Below are 16,244 nucleotides of genomic sequence, written 5' to 3'. Positions count from 1 at the left end.
AGGTAAGCCAAAGGGATTTCTGAGTTAGGGTCAGAGCACCGCAAAGGAAATGACCCGCTGAGATTGGGGGAGGAAGCAAGGGGGAGGCCAGGGGACATCTTCACTTTCCCTCCTGGCAGTTCTTTCCACTTGCTCCAGAAGAGAGCAGCTCTACACGAATTCCCCAAGTGAAAGACCAGGATCCTCCACCTGAAGCCAGGCAGAGACTGGGCTTCCCCCTACTCAGGAGGCTGAGGCAGGAGTTTGGGGTTCAGACTTAGTAGCACAGCAAGACCATAGCTCTTATTAAATAATAATAGTAGTAGTAGTTACTATTATTTCATCAGAAAGGTCTCAAGGCCAGACACTCGGAAGTAAAGGAGCCATCTGGGGCACAGCAGGCCTGATATGTAAAAGGTCCAGCTGGAGAATGTCCAGAATGTGTGCCAGGCTGGAACATGACCCAGTCCCGGTGTACCTGCCAACATGACCAGTGGCCAGTCCAGACCCCCCCAGTGAGTAGGGGGTGGGCTAGCTCCGAGTGTATCTGTGCCAGGTGCTAACCAGGTGAGGGTTCTCAGCTCACTCTGCACTCCTGGGCTGGTCTGATGGCATTTTGCCTGGAAATGCTTCCCTTGTTGAGGGGAAGGATGGGGGTGGGGTAGAGTGAGAGCACTCCTCAGCAGCCTGTCACTCTGAATTTCCCCCAGAGCACACAAGTATCCCTTGGGGGTCTTCTGATCACCAGGTCTAACCTTCCAAGCCTGACCCTGGTTCTTGTCAGTCACCAGCTCACACATGCCTCAGGATAACCAGGTGGCTTCCAAAATAGGAGAAAACACGCCTATAGAGAAGGTGGGGAGGAAGTGAATATGGGAGGTGGGCGAGCCAGCAGGCCTCATGGTATGTCACTCCTCTGGCTTTGGGGCTGGCCAGCTCCTGGCTCCCTCCAGTCTAAACAGAGAGTAGACCTGAGCACTGGGTGCCTGGGGTGAGAAAGGCATGAGGGAAGGGCCCAAGGCCATGCCCTAGCTGGGGGGGGGGGGGGGCTCTGCCAGGGGAGTGGAAGGTGCACACACCCCTTACTGCAGAACCTGTCACTGGAGGTCAGTGACCCTGCCAAACTAGGGCACTGTGGCCTCACAAAGGACAAGCATAGTGGAGCTCAGGAATTACAGGGGCAGGGCTGAGGATGTGGCTCAAGCGGTAGCGCGTGCGGCCCAGGTTCGATCCTCAGCACCACATACAAACAAAGATGTATCCACCGAGAACTGAAAAATATTAAAAAATTCTCTCCCTCTCTCTTAAAAAAAATTGTAAATAAATAAATAAGAAGTGCCTTCTCTTAAAAAAAAAAAAAGAAAGAAGAATTACAGGGGCAGATGTGGGAAGAGAAACCATGGTGTGTGGAAGCTGCAGATTATGGCAGAGGTGCAAAAACCTGCAGGGTGGGGACCGGGACTTTGGGTGCCCGAGTCCCCAGTTATACTTCCAAGCAGTTCAATCTCACTTCTTTAGGTGAGGATAGGGAGGAAGGCGCCTCCCAGAGCCTCCTGGCCTGCAGCACCTGGAGGACAAAGGCATCTGGACTTCCAGTCCCTCTTACTCGGGCTTTCTAGGCCCTTTGTGAAGGCCAGCTGCTGGGTCATACTGAACAGCCCAAGCCCTACCGAGGGCTGAGCGTGGCAGCTCCAGCAACACCAGGGAGCTGTGGATGATGAGCACTCAGCACCACTCAGCTGCTCAAAGGCAGCTGGGTCACCTACTGGGAGCAGCCCTTTCAGACACAGCTATTTTTTTAAATATTTTTTAATGTCGATGGACCTTTATTTTATTCATTTATTTTTATGTGGTGCGGAGAATCAAACCCAGTGCCTCACACATGTGAGGCAAGCAATCTACCACTGAGCCACAACCCCAGCCCCTACAGCTGCTGTTTTTTAGTGGCTTCCCAGGATGCAGATGAGTCCCTGCCTTGAGGACTGAGTGGTGCTGAGCTGTGGAAGCAGGCTGATACCGGTCAGGAGCAAGCCAGACCTCTCTGGCTGTCCCTGGGAGACAGCAGTAAGCTCCAGCCCTGCTCCTCACTGCACCTGTGCAGTTAGGTTGCCTGGACACTTTCACCTCCTTCTTGGCCTCATCTGCCTGTCCAGGACTTACAGACTCACAGGCAGAAAAGGCATCTCAGGGAGGCCGGACAGCTCCCTTCCACCCATATACGAACTTGGAAGAACAGTGCCCGGGAGCCCTGCAGCAGAGCAATGGGCCAGGGAAATTGGATCCCAGCTTGAAATGGCCCAAACACATCAATGAGAGTCTTGGAGGCAAGTCATCTAATCACCTTACCCAGATTAGACACCAGACAGGGCCTGTGGACAACTTTCAGCGCACAGGAAGGACACGCTGGGAGCGGGCAGTCGCTTCAGGCGCTTTTTATTAGGTTCCACTGCAGGGCTGGGGTCAGGGTAATGCTAGTCCAAACCCAGGTGATGCACACCTGTGAGCCCAAAGCAGAGCACCTATGTCCCAGGAACAGACTGGCTGGGGGTGGGCTGGGGTAGGCAGGACTGACCAGGGCCAAGAGGGGACCCAGGCACCCACTGTGTTCGCCTGGGAAGGTGTGTGCTCAGGCACCCCTCTGGAATGTGGTGCCTGGTGACATGAGGGGATGTCCACAGGAATGCAAGATGGGCGGGGGTCACTCCTGAGCAGGAGGTGGTGCCTGGGCCTCCCAGGCCTGTGCTCTCAGCAGGGCTCACCCCAAGCCAGCAGCATGAGCTTGACTCTCTTTGGACGATAAAATAAAGTGCATTATTGAACAGAGTAACTCAAAACCATAAGCAGCGAAATCACAACACTTTCTTTAGCTAAAAGACAAAAAGAAAACATGGATTGCATGGATGCCAGAACTGCAGAGTGAGAAAAACTATTGGTTGAGAAAAGGAAATTAGCTTGGTGGATAAAGATGAGAGCAAGTGGAGAGGAACACAGGTGTTGGGGCAGTGAGTCTCCACAAGTCTGTGCTGTCCAGTACCTGCCCAGGCTGGGCAACACCACTGGTGTGAATGGCCCTAGAGACAGGTAAGCAGCCAGCCAGGCCATTTGGCTATACAGCTGACCTCAGGGACCAGGTAAGACAGGGAAGGCAAAGCCCCAGCCAAGACAGCTCCTAGGAGGCAGACCAGATGACCCTCCACACCTCTATAATGTGTGGCAGATGGGGGGAGACTGCTTGCTTTACAGCCCTGCTGTAGCCAGGCCAACCTAATGGGCTTGTGGCTCCAAGATCAGAAGAAACCTGGGCCTTCCAGGGGGGATGCCATGCCAGGTATACCTGAGGGTTCTGGTCACAGCCCTGCCATGAGAGAGCCCAGCAGGCAAGCATTCTGTCTACATGACCAAGAATGGGGAGGGCTGTGTAGGTGTGTCCCTCTAGGCAACAGACACACAAGCCTCCAGGAAGTCTGGCTGGGCCGGCCTTTCCCTGGGTGCAGCACAGCTAATTTGGCTCTTGTTAAGGCAAAGAGGCATCAAGATGCCCTCGGCTCGCCTGGGGTAGGCCTGTGCCCCAGTCCTATTGTGGAGGACACTTAGAGACCATTAGGACTCTTGTGGATTGCCTGGTCCTTACACTGTGTGCATGCTATCAACTTTCCAGGCTCCACAGAGGTCCTGTTTCAATGGCCAAAGCACTATTCCAGACCAAGGCCTGGCAAGGCTATGGGTAGAGGAATGGTGCTGTGGGAGGGAATCGGGGCCCTGGTGTTCACCCATCCAGGCTATCTAGAGGGATTGCCCACCAGGCAAGGGCCACCACTCTGCTCCTGCTCAGCTGCCCATATCGCCAGCTGCCACAGCTGTGTGACTTGGTAGAAAAGTCTCAGGCACTGAGGTTTGCTTCATAGGAGGACTGACAGTGGGACCCGTCCACTACCAACTGAACTCCCAGGAGGGGCTGCGCTGAAGGAGGGAAAGAAGTGGAAACTAGTCTCTCTCATATCCCTGTTGTGCAGTTTTATCTTAAAAACAATAAATAAAAGTCTTCTGGGAAGGAATTGCTGAAAACTGTTATTGCAACCAGCACAGACTCTAAACTTCCTCCTGGTACGAGATGAGAAAGCGCACTAGCCTGCAGGCTGAGCAGGAGGCTGTGGCCGGCACAGGCAGGACCTCTGCTCCAGAGCAACAGAACAGAGGTAGCCAGGCACTCCCAACCAAAAAAAAAAAAAAAAATCAAGCGGGGACAGAACAGAAAGCATCGAAGAGGAAGGAAAAGAAAGCTGGGTGGCAGCAGCAACCCTCCCTGCACCACCGATTTCAAGTGATTATTTGGAGGTGCCCAATCCTTCCACGGCGGGGGGCTGTTGACGGGTGAGGCGTGCGTGGTGTTCTCAGGCAGGGACACTGTTTCCAGTCGGCTTTTACTCAGCCCTAGCACATTAGCTGAGCTCCCTCTCTGGGATTGGTGTCAAGAAGCTTCCCTGGGTGCCAGGGTGGCGGGCCCCACCCCTCAGGGCTGCCAGCTCTGAGCCTTGCGGGGCACACCTTGAGCTCCTGGCTTTGGAGGGCTAGGCTGGCCCAGTCCCACCCAGCAGAGGGCCGGAGCCCTAGGTCCTGGGGAGGCTGCACATCTCGCAGTGGCCAGTTCCTGGCTGGTTCATGAAGGTGCAGTGCTGACAGGCCCACATGGCAGAGGTGGCGGCATGTGCAGAACCTCCAACGGCACCATACTCATGGAGGCCCGGGAGCTGCACACCAACGGTGCCTGTAGGTGGGAAGAGAAGCAAGCACTCAGCACTTCTGCAGAATGGGTACTCTGCCTGGCCTGAGCTCTATACTGTGGGCAGGGTAGTTTGAACATGCCTACTCCTTGCACCAAGGCTGCCATCCTGCAACTATGGTGCACACAGCCAGCAAACACCTGCCCTTCTCTGCACCTGTGGGTATGGTTTCCTTCTGTTGCTGAAAAGCACTCCTCTGTGAGGACCATCATGCCCACTGTAGACATCTGGGTGGTGTCCAGTTCTGAGTTGTTAGGACAAAGCTACCATGAGCATCCTGCTCTCTTATAGACCTGTTTTCACCTTTCCTGGCAAAAGCCTAGCTGAGGAAAGGCTGGTCAAGGGTGAGTGCATGTTGGGCTTCCCAGGACTTACACCTGGACCTACTTTTTTTGGGGGGGGGAAGGGTATGGGGGAGTGAACCCAGAGACACTGAACACATCTCCCCAGTCCTTTTTATTTATTTTTTAATAACTTTTAAAAATATATTTTTAGTTGTATTTAGACACAATATCTTTATTTTTATATGGTGCTGAGGATCAAATCAGTGCCTCACGTCTGCTAGGCAAGCGCTCTACCACTGAGCCACAACCCCAGCCCTTCATTTTATTTTTCACTAAGTTGCTGAGACTGGCCCAGAACTTGAAATCCTCCTATTGACCTCCCAAGTTGCTGGGATCACGTTGTGTGCCCCTGAGCCCGCCTGCTATCTCATGTTTTGTGAAGCTCTTGTGAATGTACACTATCATTCCATTACCAGTCCTAGACACAGGATTGGACAATCGCATACTCAACTTTTTTAGGAGAGTGAGTACTGAACACAAGGAGCACAAGCTGCTCCAGGTAATGAATCCAAACCCTGTCACCTGCTGCTGTGGGAGTTGGGTTTCTTTTTATACCATCGAAGTATGAGGGGTAGTGCCAAGTGTCCCATAAGAACGGCAAGGACATGTTAGATGTTCAGACAGATCTTTTCCAAATGGAGGCTCCTGGGACACCTACAGCTGGGTGCATCTGCTATATACACCTGGGGTCTGACCTGGACAACATTATGTTATTACATCAATGAACACAGCCATGTGTCTGTCCCTTTACTTATACCACAACCCCCAGTGTGCACCCAGGGCCATGAGCCCAGGGCATAAGGGTAGAGCATAGGACACTTACTGCAAAGTTGCTCAATAGTGGCCCACTGCTCGGACTTCTTCCACGTCTGTGCCAGCTCCTCATTCCTGGTCCTCACCGCCTCCAGCAGAAGGCTGATGCTGTCCTGCAAAAAGCCAAAGGAAGGTCCACCTTGCTCTGCAATGGGGTTACACTCTCACTAACAGGTTTCTCTAACATAAACACAACATTTCAGAGGGAATTTTTAAAAATCACATAGACGATCATTATGAAACACAGACTGCTGCTCAGGTCTATAAATCCATGTGCTAAAGTAAGCTAGAACTCACGTTTTCCCAAAGTACCCCTTGGGGCTCCTGTGCTCCCTCGGCCATGGGCTGACAGCCCAGATGACAGAAACTCCTGTCCCTGGTCCTAGACTGGGACCAGTCCTCCTCTCTTCTCCATCTGTCTGGAAACTGTGTGCTATATCCTAGGTTTCCAGGGTCAGCGCACAGAGAGTTAAAGTAGCTGCTGTGCTGAGAGGTTGATAAAGCCTTTAAGGGCTCTCAGTACCTCCAGAGTCAACTTCAAAACAGTTTACAAGCAGGGTGGCCCAATACAGAGGGAGCTTCACCTGTCACCCCTGGTCTCAGATGGCAGGGCTGACCCTGAGAGAAGAGGTACAGTGGGATTCTGAGAGGGGAAGGGACAGTGGGAAGACACACAAGATAAATGGGGCAGCATGTAACAACAGCTAAGGCTGACCGCCAAAGACAAGCCCTGGGAGGGAGAGTGCCGCTGTCACGGTGGGGAAGGTGCAGAGTCAGCGCTACTGAGCTCAGAAAGATTCCTCCCTCCTTCCTTGTGTTCCTGGGGGGTCTCAGGCAGAGAAGAAAATGTTACAGGAGGCCAAAATGTGTGGCACATGCTGAGGCCTCTGGCAGGACTTGTTGCCCACCCCTTTGGGAGCACTGTTGTCTGCTCAACATCTACCTCCTCTTTGGCAGGGCTTCGGAGCTGGTCAGCCTTCTGGGCCAAGGCAACAAGCCGACGTTGACTCAGGAGGCAGGGAGGGGTCCGTAACGAGCAGACTGAGATTCTAAAGCTACGGGACTGAGGGCTGCCTTAACCATGGTACCCCCAGGACCGTAGGCCAGAGGATAGAACATATTCACCTTGCTCTCCAAGTGGTCCCAGCCAACAAAATTCCCAGGGGGAGATGACCCTGCACATCAAGCTTTGCCCCAAATCCCCCACTCTCTGGCTTGAGGAAGGAAAGTGGGACGAGGGACGTCTCTTGAGTAAGCCCTACCTGTAGAGGCATGACTTCATTGGTGACCAGAAACAGCAGCAGGTGGAAATCCGAGATGGTGTCCAAGAACACAGATGAAGTATTCTGGGACAAATAGGTGGCCAGACTGTGGAAGTCCTAGACCGAGAGTGATGGAGAGAAGGAAAGATGCAGGGATCTCATGACAGTCCTCACAGCCAGACCTGGGAGGAACCAGCCCCACCCCCCACCCCTGCACACACTGAGACATCCCACCTCTCTTCCAGAACTACTGAGAGGGCACAAAGGGACACAGACAGCTGCAGGTGAGCACCTGACCCTCCGTGGTGTGAGGAGGTATGTAGACTGTCCAAGCAAGGACACACAGATGGACAGATGGAATCCATCCCTCTACCTCAGGGTGAAAGAGGGCTGAGGGAAGGCCCACTGGGGTAGGCAGGAGACCATATGGCCCTTTCTGTCTGGCGGCACCCCTAAGCTGGACCAGCAGAGTAAGGAAGAGAAATGAGGAGGGCAGCAGGACAGAGAATGGGAGCCTGAGAAGACAGCCCGGAAACCAGCTCTGCGCCCTGACATGCATCCCATGTCCGTTCCTGGGGCAGATGGACAATAAGCAACCACAGTATCAGAAGCAGCTTTGCCAAAGAAGGCACATTAAAAGAAAACTTTGGTACAGATACTCCCCCTGTGTAAGAACAACTGTGAGTACTCAGACTGTGCAGGTGGCGGGAGCAGAGGGCCAGCATGACACAAGCAACATGCCAGGCCCCAGTGCAACCCACCCAGCCCTGACAGAGCCTGAGGAATGTGTCGGGGCTGGGGGCAGACAGATCAGCAGGGAAGCAGACCACTTCCACTGTTTGGCTCTGTAACCCACAAACCAGAGGAAGCCATTAGCAGAGGACACAAAGTGACAAGACTGAGAAGGTATTCCTGGCAAGTCTGTAGGCCCAGGATTCAAGGCTAACTAGCACCTTGCTAGAGCGAGCGCCCTGACCTCTATGCCCTGCACAGGGCCTGATACAGGACACAAAAAGAAGCTGCAAGCACAGCACACTCCAGTAAAGCAAGACTGTCGCTGGACAAACAGGTCACTAAATGCAGCTTCTGAGACAATGAGCTTACCTGTGTCTCACCCAGCACATCCCGGTTTTCAATAGGAAATGGATTTTGTGAAATAGAAAAAGTGTAAACTGGATCCTTGGGGAAGGTTGTTGTGATCTAATGAACAAAAACACAAACTGTGATGAACTGTGCTAAAGATGGTGCGAACCTCCAACCAGTCCCAGCCCTCAGCATGTCCCACACATTGCTCCCCAGAGTCCTGCAAGCTTCGTACTGAGGGAAAGTTCACTGTTGGCGTCAGTGCTTCTTGGGAAATCTGAAAACTGGCACTGAGGAATCAAGAGAAGCAACGTTTAAAGTGCACACATCTGGGCAGTGCCTGTCTCTGTGGCACGGACACCTAACTGCTGCACCAAGACTGGTCAGACTCCTGCTGCTACGCGTGCTCTGCCCTGGTCCAGGGTAACAGAACTCAGCAGAGAGAGGGCAGAAGGCTGTCTCAGGAGTCGCAAACTTTACTTACCAGACCTGGAGGCTTGTGTTGGGTCAACCAGTGCTGGGACTGAGAAAATGACCTCCTGATAACAGCCCACTGGGAAGCCAGCCTAAAAAGCCCATGGGCTTTCCAGGCAGGTGACAATCACAGCCCCCCTCTCCCTTGGAGATGAGCTGGCTGGAGTGGAGAGCTTCCACTAAAGGTAAGCCAAGTCTTCCATTTGGTTCTGACATCCCTTAGGAATAGCAGAGGGCATCTGAATCAGTAGAAGCCAGGTACAGTGGTGACTGTGCAGAAGCTGAGGTGGACATAGGCGTCACTCCCCCTAGCAAATGCCCTCCCTGGGAGAGCATCCAGTGTGAGTAATAACCCTCCTCTGGCTGATGCAGTTCCCTCTGCACGTGACTCTAGCAGCACTGGGCCAACACCTTCCAGATCCAGGGTAGCTATTCTGGCTCCTGGAGGACTACTTCTACAGAATAAAAACATTGCTCTCTTCTGTTTTCTGGCATCAGCAAAGGCAGGGAGCTGTTTCTGGTTTGGCTGTACCAGCATCCACACTCTGGAAGGCAGGTGGAGCCACTGGTAGTGCCCTAACCCAAGCTGGCCGGTCCTTGCAGACAAGCTTGTACAGCAGGGGCCCAAGGCGCAGTGCTGGGCCATAGTGGCACGTGCTCCTCTGGGAGGCAGAGATGAGGGGAGGAGTACTCAGCCCTAGCTGCAATCAGCTCTAAGAGTGGGCAGTGTCCACGCTGCGAGACAACAGCCTGGACCACTCGGGTCCCTCCTTTTGGGAAGGCAGCAGCAAGAGTGGAGAGGGACTGAAGAGCACCCACCACTCAATAAACTAGCACATCAAGAGAGGCTAGGTGCCAGCCTTGTGAGTGGCCTTTGCACAGTGACAGGACCAAAGTCTACTCAGCCCTGTGTGACCATCCCACATCCCACCCTATCCTGTGCTAAAGCCCTCTCCCTTCCCAGACCGTTGTGGAGTCATCAATTGGACAATGTCTGATACCTGCACAGAGGCCCAGAAAGTGCTGGCTCTCACTTTCCCTGCCTGCAACAGCTGCCCCTTGCTTGGGTTCAAGAACAGCATCCAGGGCCTACAGACCTGCCCAGGAGCCACATGTACTTTTATGGGCACCAGTTCTCAAGGGATTCTAAGTCTCATTTCCCCAGGGACAGAGGACTTAGAAATCACGGGGCAGCATGCTCCACAGCAACTAAGCGGTGCTAGAAGAGAACACACTGGCAAGTCTTTAACTTCCTATGTGAAAGGAAAGCAGGGTAGAGAGGTGTGGCAAGGGAGAAAGCCTTAGGAAGAAGTACTAAATCATGCCAACTCCTCCTAACAGTATGTGCCATCAATCTGTTTTCATCTTAATTATACCCCAGGTAGTCTAAAAAACAGATGCCTTTATGGCCTGAGTAATAAATATGTTCTCGAGAGCTGTCAATGGAATGGAGCATCAATAGGTTTGGCTCAGGGGACCCTCTGCTTCAAATGCAATGATGTTTTACTGCCTGACTCACATGCCCATCCCAAATCCAATGCAGCCCGCACAGATCCTGGTACGGCAGCAGCATAGCCCCCCCACACCACCCCCCCAGACAGAGCTCTGGCAGGCAGCCAGGTGCTCAAACATGGGCTTTGCTCTGTGGCACTTGCTGCCCTGTGGCTGATGGCATAGCCATCTCTGTGACCATGTGATGCCTCCAGAGAGAAGGAGGGGCTCTGGGAAGATGCAGTAGAGCCAGCCTCCCTTGGCTTCTGCAATTCCTCCCAGGAAACCATTATGACCCTCTCTGCTCAAGAACATTCAGTCACAGGTGTTCGTAAAACCAGTTTGGAGGGGCTGGGGTCATGGCTCAGTGGCGGAGCGCTTGCACTGGGTTCAATTCTCAGCACGACATGTAAACAAATAAATAAAGGTCCATCAATAATAAAAATTAAGACAAAAACAAAAAAGGCGTGGAAAGATCAGCCCCCAGGGCACTGAGCCTGTGGCAGTGTATTCCCACCAGGGCAGCACCTGCACATGCTGCAGAGCAGGCAACCACCAGCCATGCAGCATCTGTGGCAATACTGGACTAGGCCTTTTAGTGAGCCCTGGGGTAGGGGGTGGGAGGTCCTCTGAACTACGGTACCCAGAAAGTTAACTAGGTTGTTTTCAAGGACATAAAAAACCTGAAACAACAACAAAAAAAGTCCTTAAAATTGTGAATGTCCAAGGAACCCTGGGGGCTCAAGGATAGAACAGACATCCCCAGCACTACAGGGCAGAGCGAGTGGCTAGGCCCTCCCCTTCCCCAGAGTCCTGACCTCCTGGGTGCCAGCAGGGTCACCGTGCAGGACCAGTGGGGAGGACTTACGTCTATGATCAGATACTCCACAGGCAGGGGGCGGGCCAGCTGGGTGATCTCGTTGCCAAACTTGTCGATGTCCTGCAATAGTCAAAGGTGCGTGGCTACTGAGTGAAGGTGACAGCGACAGTGCTCCTTCAAAAACATCTCTCACCTTTTAAACCACCTGACTCTTGCTGAAGTGCATGAAAAGCAGATGGCAAACAGTCATGCCGTGGCTGCCGCTGCTCCCGGCACTGAGATAGAGTGCTCTTTGCCAGGACTTGAGGTCAGCTACGCTTCTGGCCACAGGCACCTCCACAGGAGAGCACGTGGCCCACTCCCTCTGCGGGGCTTAGCCTAGCACCAGGCCCAGCTGAGAGATGGTGGCAGCAGGCTGACCTGTGCATTCCACCCTCTAAACCACAGTCACACAATCTGAAGGCCAACTCAAAATTTTTACTCATGCCTCTGAAAACCAGAATCTGTGGAAACTGAGTACCCACACGTTAATAAAACATAAGCAAGCTCAAATAAGTACACATACACAAAATATGCAGACATGGAAGACCCCCGCCACCTACCTGTCAAAGTAGGTGTTTTGCTTTGTCAGATGAGCGGGACATAAAGTTTAATTATGGGGAAAAATGGCCAGCATATGTTCATTAATCATAAGATGACAACTAGATATGATTTATGTCAGACATGCTGAGCTCCAACAGAGCTCTCCAAGTACATTCCCCATGCTTTCTATTATAGATTTTATAAGAGGATCATATTTTCATTCTAAATCATCACTTAATGTTATGCAAATCACTCGTTGAGCCATATATAAATTATACATCCATAATTTTCAATCATGGGTTTTACATAAAAGTCTACATCTATGGAGACTCAGACATGAACTGGTTGCCAAGGTGCATCCTCAAGTGGTGATATGTCCCCAAGGTATGCTGTGAAGTCACTACTAGCACATGTGCACGTTCTGGGGACATGGAGAACTGTGCTGTCTTTAGACAATCATCACAAGCTGTTCTTCAGTCAAACCAAGCTCATCTCCCTAACAGGATGTCACTGCCCAAATGACCCCGTTCCTTGTTTGCCGCTGAAGGACTTGCCCTTCCCCTCCAGAGCAAGGGGCCAAACACTTCTAACCAGTCCACTACTGAGTAAGCATTAGCCCAACTCCATTCCGCACTTTCTGAGTAGGCTGTTCCCTACCCTGACAAATGCCACCTTCCTGCAAACATGGGCTGGGTTCTGCAAGTCCCCTGAAGCTGAAGCGACTGTGGACCCACCAACCTGGGGAAGGACCCCTTGCCCCTCCCCACATGGCAGCTGTGTAGTTGAGGCAGCCTACAGCTATGACAGGCCCCAAAAGTGTGGGCCTGAGGAGCAGGATCCTATGCCCATGCAGAGGCAGGAATCAAGTCCAATCAAACTAAATTACGATTTCCAAAAATACATGCTTGCCCCTACAAGAAATAATCTGAACAACTCACACATAATTAGTCCATTTGGAATTCATCTTCAAATCTAATTAAATGATAATATGCAGAAACATTCTTGCAGCACCTGTTCACTTGAATCTCCCCTCTAGGGAATCCTCTTGTTAAATGCCCTCTCTTTTTTGTGTGTCATGCTAATTCTCATTCAAATTTAACTACCCAACTGTACCTTTTTCCCCCTAAGAAAATAAAGGTACTGTATCTATCTCCCTTTCTTCCCTGGGGAAAAACAGGTAACTTCTATCTTCCCCAAGTCTTCACTCAAATGTTTCTTCCAGACAATCACTAGCCCTACACACCACTCTTGATGGCAATCACTTTTTATGGCGTTAGCAAATGTCAGGAAACATATGAGGAGGAAGCCATCTTGATTCTGAGTCTAGTAGCTGCCAAAGTGTCAGTAGTTCCGATTCCACCTGCAGCAAGACACGAGGCAAGTCAGAAATCGTGGCTCCTTGCTGCTTCACCACCAGCCTCACATCATGTCTGGAAGCAGGGCTGCGTGAGCCCAAGGCACCTGGGCTTTGTGGGCCTCCCCTTAGAGGATATGGCAAAGTCCCCAGTGTGAGGCTTCTCTGCTAAGAACAAGGCAGAAGGGGACAAGTGGAATCAGCCCTTGACCTGGAAGTTCTCAGCACAGGTGTCAGAGTCACATGGAAGCAACAGCTGGAGTTTCTCAGGCACTCACCATGCCTGCTCCAGTCTGGATGCCATGTGCACAGGTCCACCTGGCCCTCGCAACTGCAGGCATCACAGGCACGGCCACTGTGCCTAGCAAATCCTGAGGATCGAGGGGCTAGTCATACCCAAGACCTGGCAGCCAGCAGAGCAAGAGGAAAGCTCCAGAGCAAGTTCATTCACACTGATAGCCAGGCCTCTCAGCCACACCCCTCTCCGTTCCTCACCCAACTCTGGTGCTTTAAGGGCAGGCACACTCTGACCTGACTCCTGCTCATGTGGATCTGAAGCCTCAGGCTCTAGCACTAACAGCACTCATGCCACTTCCAATGGCATGGAGGGGGAAAGAAAGAAGAGATATCAGGGATCACAAAAGCCTCCTCCTAGACCACAACTACGTCACTGTCAAAACCTAGGGAGACTTGGTGCTATGGTCCAGGGTTAGGTGCACAAATATCTGGAGAAATGGAAAATAGACTCCCCCCTTGCAACAAACAACATAAGTGGTCTTGAAATAAAATTAAACCATAGCAGCACTAAAAGAAGACATGAATAAAGACAGAACTTTAAGGTGACAAATTACTTTGAATGTATGAAAACACAGGCAGAGGTGTTTTGTTTTTTTAAAATATTTATTTAGTTGTACATAAACACACAGAGCTATAGCCCTAGCTCCTGTTTCGTTTTTGTTTTGTTTTTGTTTTTAATTAACTTATGGTGCTGAGGATTGGACCCAGGGGTGCTCTACCACCAAGCCACATTCCCAGCTATTATTATTTATTTATTTCTAAATTTTGAGACACAGTCTCACTAAGTTGCCTAGACCGGCCATGAATTTGTGATCCTCCTGTCTCAGTCTCTCAAGCAACTGGGATTACTACCCAGTTCCAAGGCCAAAATGATGATGAAAAGATTAAGGTATTTTTGAAGTCAAACAATATTTCAGCTCCTCTAAATATAAAATATGAAGAACATAAAAACCTGGCATGTGTTTGTGACATGACAAACAGTCAATATACAGAGACCTCACAAATTAATGCAAAAAATGATGAATCATCTTATAAATACCTAGCACAGGAAGAGGAGGCTCACAATGAAGACAGCTGGCGAACACTGGACTCCCTGAGAGTAAGCCAGCAGAGACTACAAACTAACGAGAAAGGCCTTGCTGACAGGCAGCCCGGCCAGAACAGGTAAAGCGCTACCTTCCTGAAGGAAATCTCAAGAGAATGCACAGAACCGTTTAAATAAATGGTGGCATCTGTCAAAGTAACATCAGCTCCAGGAATTTGTCCCAGAAGTTAGGAGCACATACAAATAACCAGTTTAGGACAGTTCATCAGACACTGTTCCCAGCAGATGCTACATCAACCTGCATCCTACTAGGAAGCTGCCAGCCTGAGGACATCCCCTTTCATAGAAAGAACAATGTCCTCCCATAACACATGGAACTTCAGCACAGCTTTCAGGGCTCCCGACCTTAGCACTGTCCCCTCCTACTGGGAAATCACCTTTGGCCCTTCTGTGGCTGGCCCTTGCTGGGCAGCATTCTCAGGGGTGGCTGACATGCCGTCTCCTTCACCTCAAAGATTCCAGCCTTTGATCTGGACATTTTATGAAGACAGCCATGAGATTGGCATCACTGACCCACATCTCTTGCCTAAGCTTCCAGGTCTCAGTGCTGCCTGTCTGCAATGATAGTCCTGACCCACAAGGCTGATTCAACTGACACTTCATCCACCCTACTGAACTCCACCCTGATCGCACTCCTGACCTGTCAGCCTGCCCACTTCGATTGAAGGCTGCTGCTCTCTGCTATAGCAGTCTTCCCAGTGCCAGGAGTCCTGTCTATTCTCACTGGCTCTGAGGCTCCCCAAACAGTGCACAGTACTTCCTGGGTATTCCCTATTCACAGACCCAGGTGGTCTTCTGCAGTAATACGTGTCTGTGCTACGGAGTGCTGTTGGTGACACAGGCCCGAGGGAGAAGCCAACCTTCACTATGGTCCATGGAGCTGAACAGCAGCAGACTAACACCCCAGCTCCAGGGAACTCTCTAGGGTGAGGGAAGGAAAGGAATCCAGTTCAGCTGCTCACAGTCAGCATTGACAGCCCCAGGGACAACATCTGCACCCAAGCAGGGGCTGTGCCTCTGAAGTCTCTCAGCTCACTGGGGGCCACAGTGAAGAGTGGCAACCTGAGGAAGAAGCTGTGTGGATCTGCCAAGCTGCAGGCAGATCCTTGGGCTAGACACCACCCAGCTCTTGGGTCTGCCAGCTTGTTTTCACCAAAGCCAGATGATTGCTTAAAGGAAAAGAAAATGGACCCTTTTAAAAGAAGTCAACAAAATCACCATGTCACAACAGAACTGAAAGCCAGTCCCCTTTCAAGGGTGAATCATTGTCACTTGTTCTTGGATGGTTCCTGCAAGTTCACTAACAAGTGACCCCTGGCCTAGTGGCCTAGGGGCCTAGGGCACCTCTGCTCCAGACCTGGCAGGGGAAAGAGGGCCAGGGGAGATGGCCTCTTCTTGTCTCCACCATGCTCAGGGAAAGCCTCCCATGGAAATGATCGCAGGAAGGCAGAATGACCTCCCAGTGAAGCCAGCAGGACATGAGGCACTGCCCAAGCCACTAGTACAGATGCAGGTGGAGGGCACACTCTTACATCTCGAGGAGTCAGAACAAAGCTCCAGAGCCTGAGCCATCTCTTGTGTAGCATGTTCAGCGCGCGCGCACACACACGCGCACACACACACACACGCGCACACACACACACACACACACACACACACACACACACACACACCACAGTGCCTGGAAAGAACACTCCTGGAGCCGAGGCGCAGGAGGACCGCCAGACCCGCCACACCCTAGGTAGCTCCAGCTCTAAGACCACTGGAGACACGCAGGTACAAGGTGGGCTCCTGTGCAGAGAATACAGGGGCCAGGTTGCCGCACCACATGTGGTCTCCAGCCAACAGTTCTGGTGGGG

The 16,244-nt window shown here is 51.7% G+C and overlaps 1 protein-coding gene across 2 annotated transcripts in view; it reads right to left on the bottom strand.

Annotated features, from left to right (window-relative positions):
• Nucleotides 1-2,395: 2,395 nt before the first annotated feature.
• Nucleotides 2,396-16,244, bottom strand: part of Nploc4 (NPL4 homolog, ubiquitin recognition factor) — a 47,927-nt gene continuing 34,078 nt past the window's right edge. For both annotated transcript variants that reach the window (XM_078041435.1, XM_040268346.2), the window contains 5 exons: nucleotides 11,096-11,167; nucleotides 8,284-8,379; nucleotides 7,180-7,296; nucleotides 5,928-6,030; nucleotides 2,396-4,744 (listed from right to left, as the gene is read on the bottom strand). In XM_078041435.1, coding sequence (XP_077897561.1) covers nucleotides 4,587-4,744; nucleotides 5,928-6,030; nucleotides 7,180-7,296; nucleotides 8,284-8,379; nucleotides 11,096-11,167 — 546 coding nt within the window. In that variant the 3' untranslated portion in view covers nucleotides 2,396-4,586. The remainder of the gene's footprint in view (nucleotides 4,745-5,927; nucleotides 6,031-7,179; nucleotides 7,297-8,283; nucleotides 8,380-11,095; nucleotides 11,168-16,244) is intronic.

Source organism: Ictidomys tridecemlineatus, chromosome 3 (assembly GCF_052094955.1).
Source record: "Ictidomys tridecemlineatus isolate mIctTri1 chromosome 3, mIctTri1.hap1, whole genome shotgun sequence".
Lineage (NCBI taxonomy): Eukaryota > Metazoa > Chordata > Mammalia > Rodentia > Sciuridae > Ictidomys > Ictidomys tridecemlineatus.
This window is presented reverse-complemented; position numbering and strand designations above follow the sequence as displayed.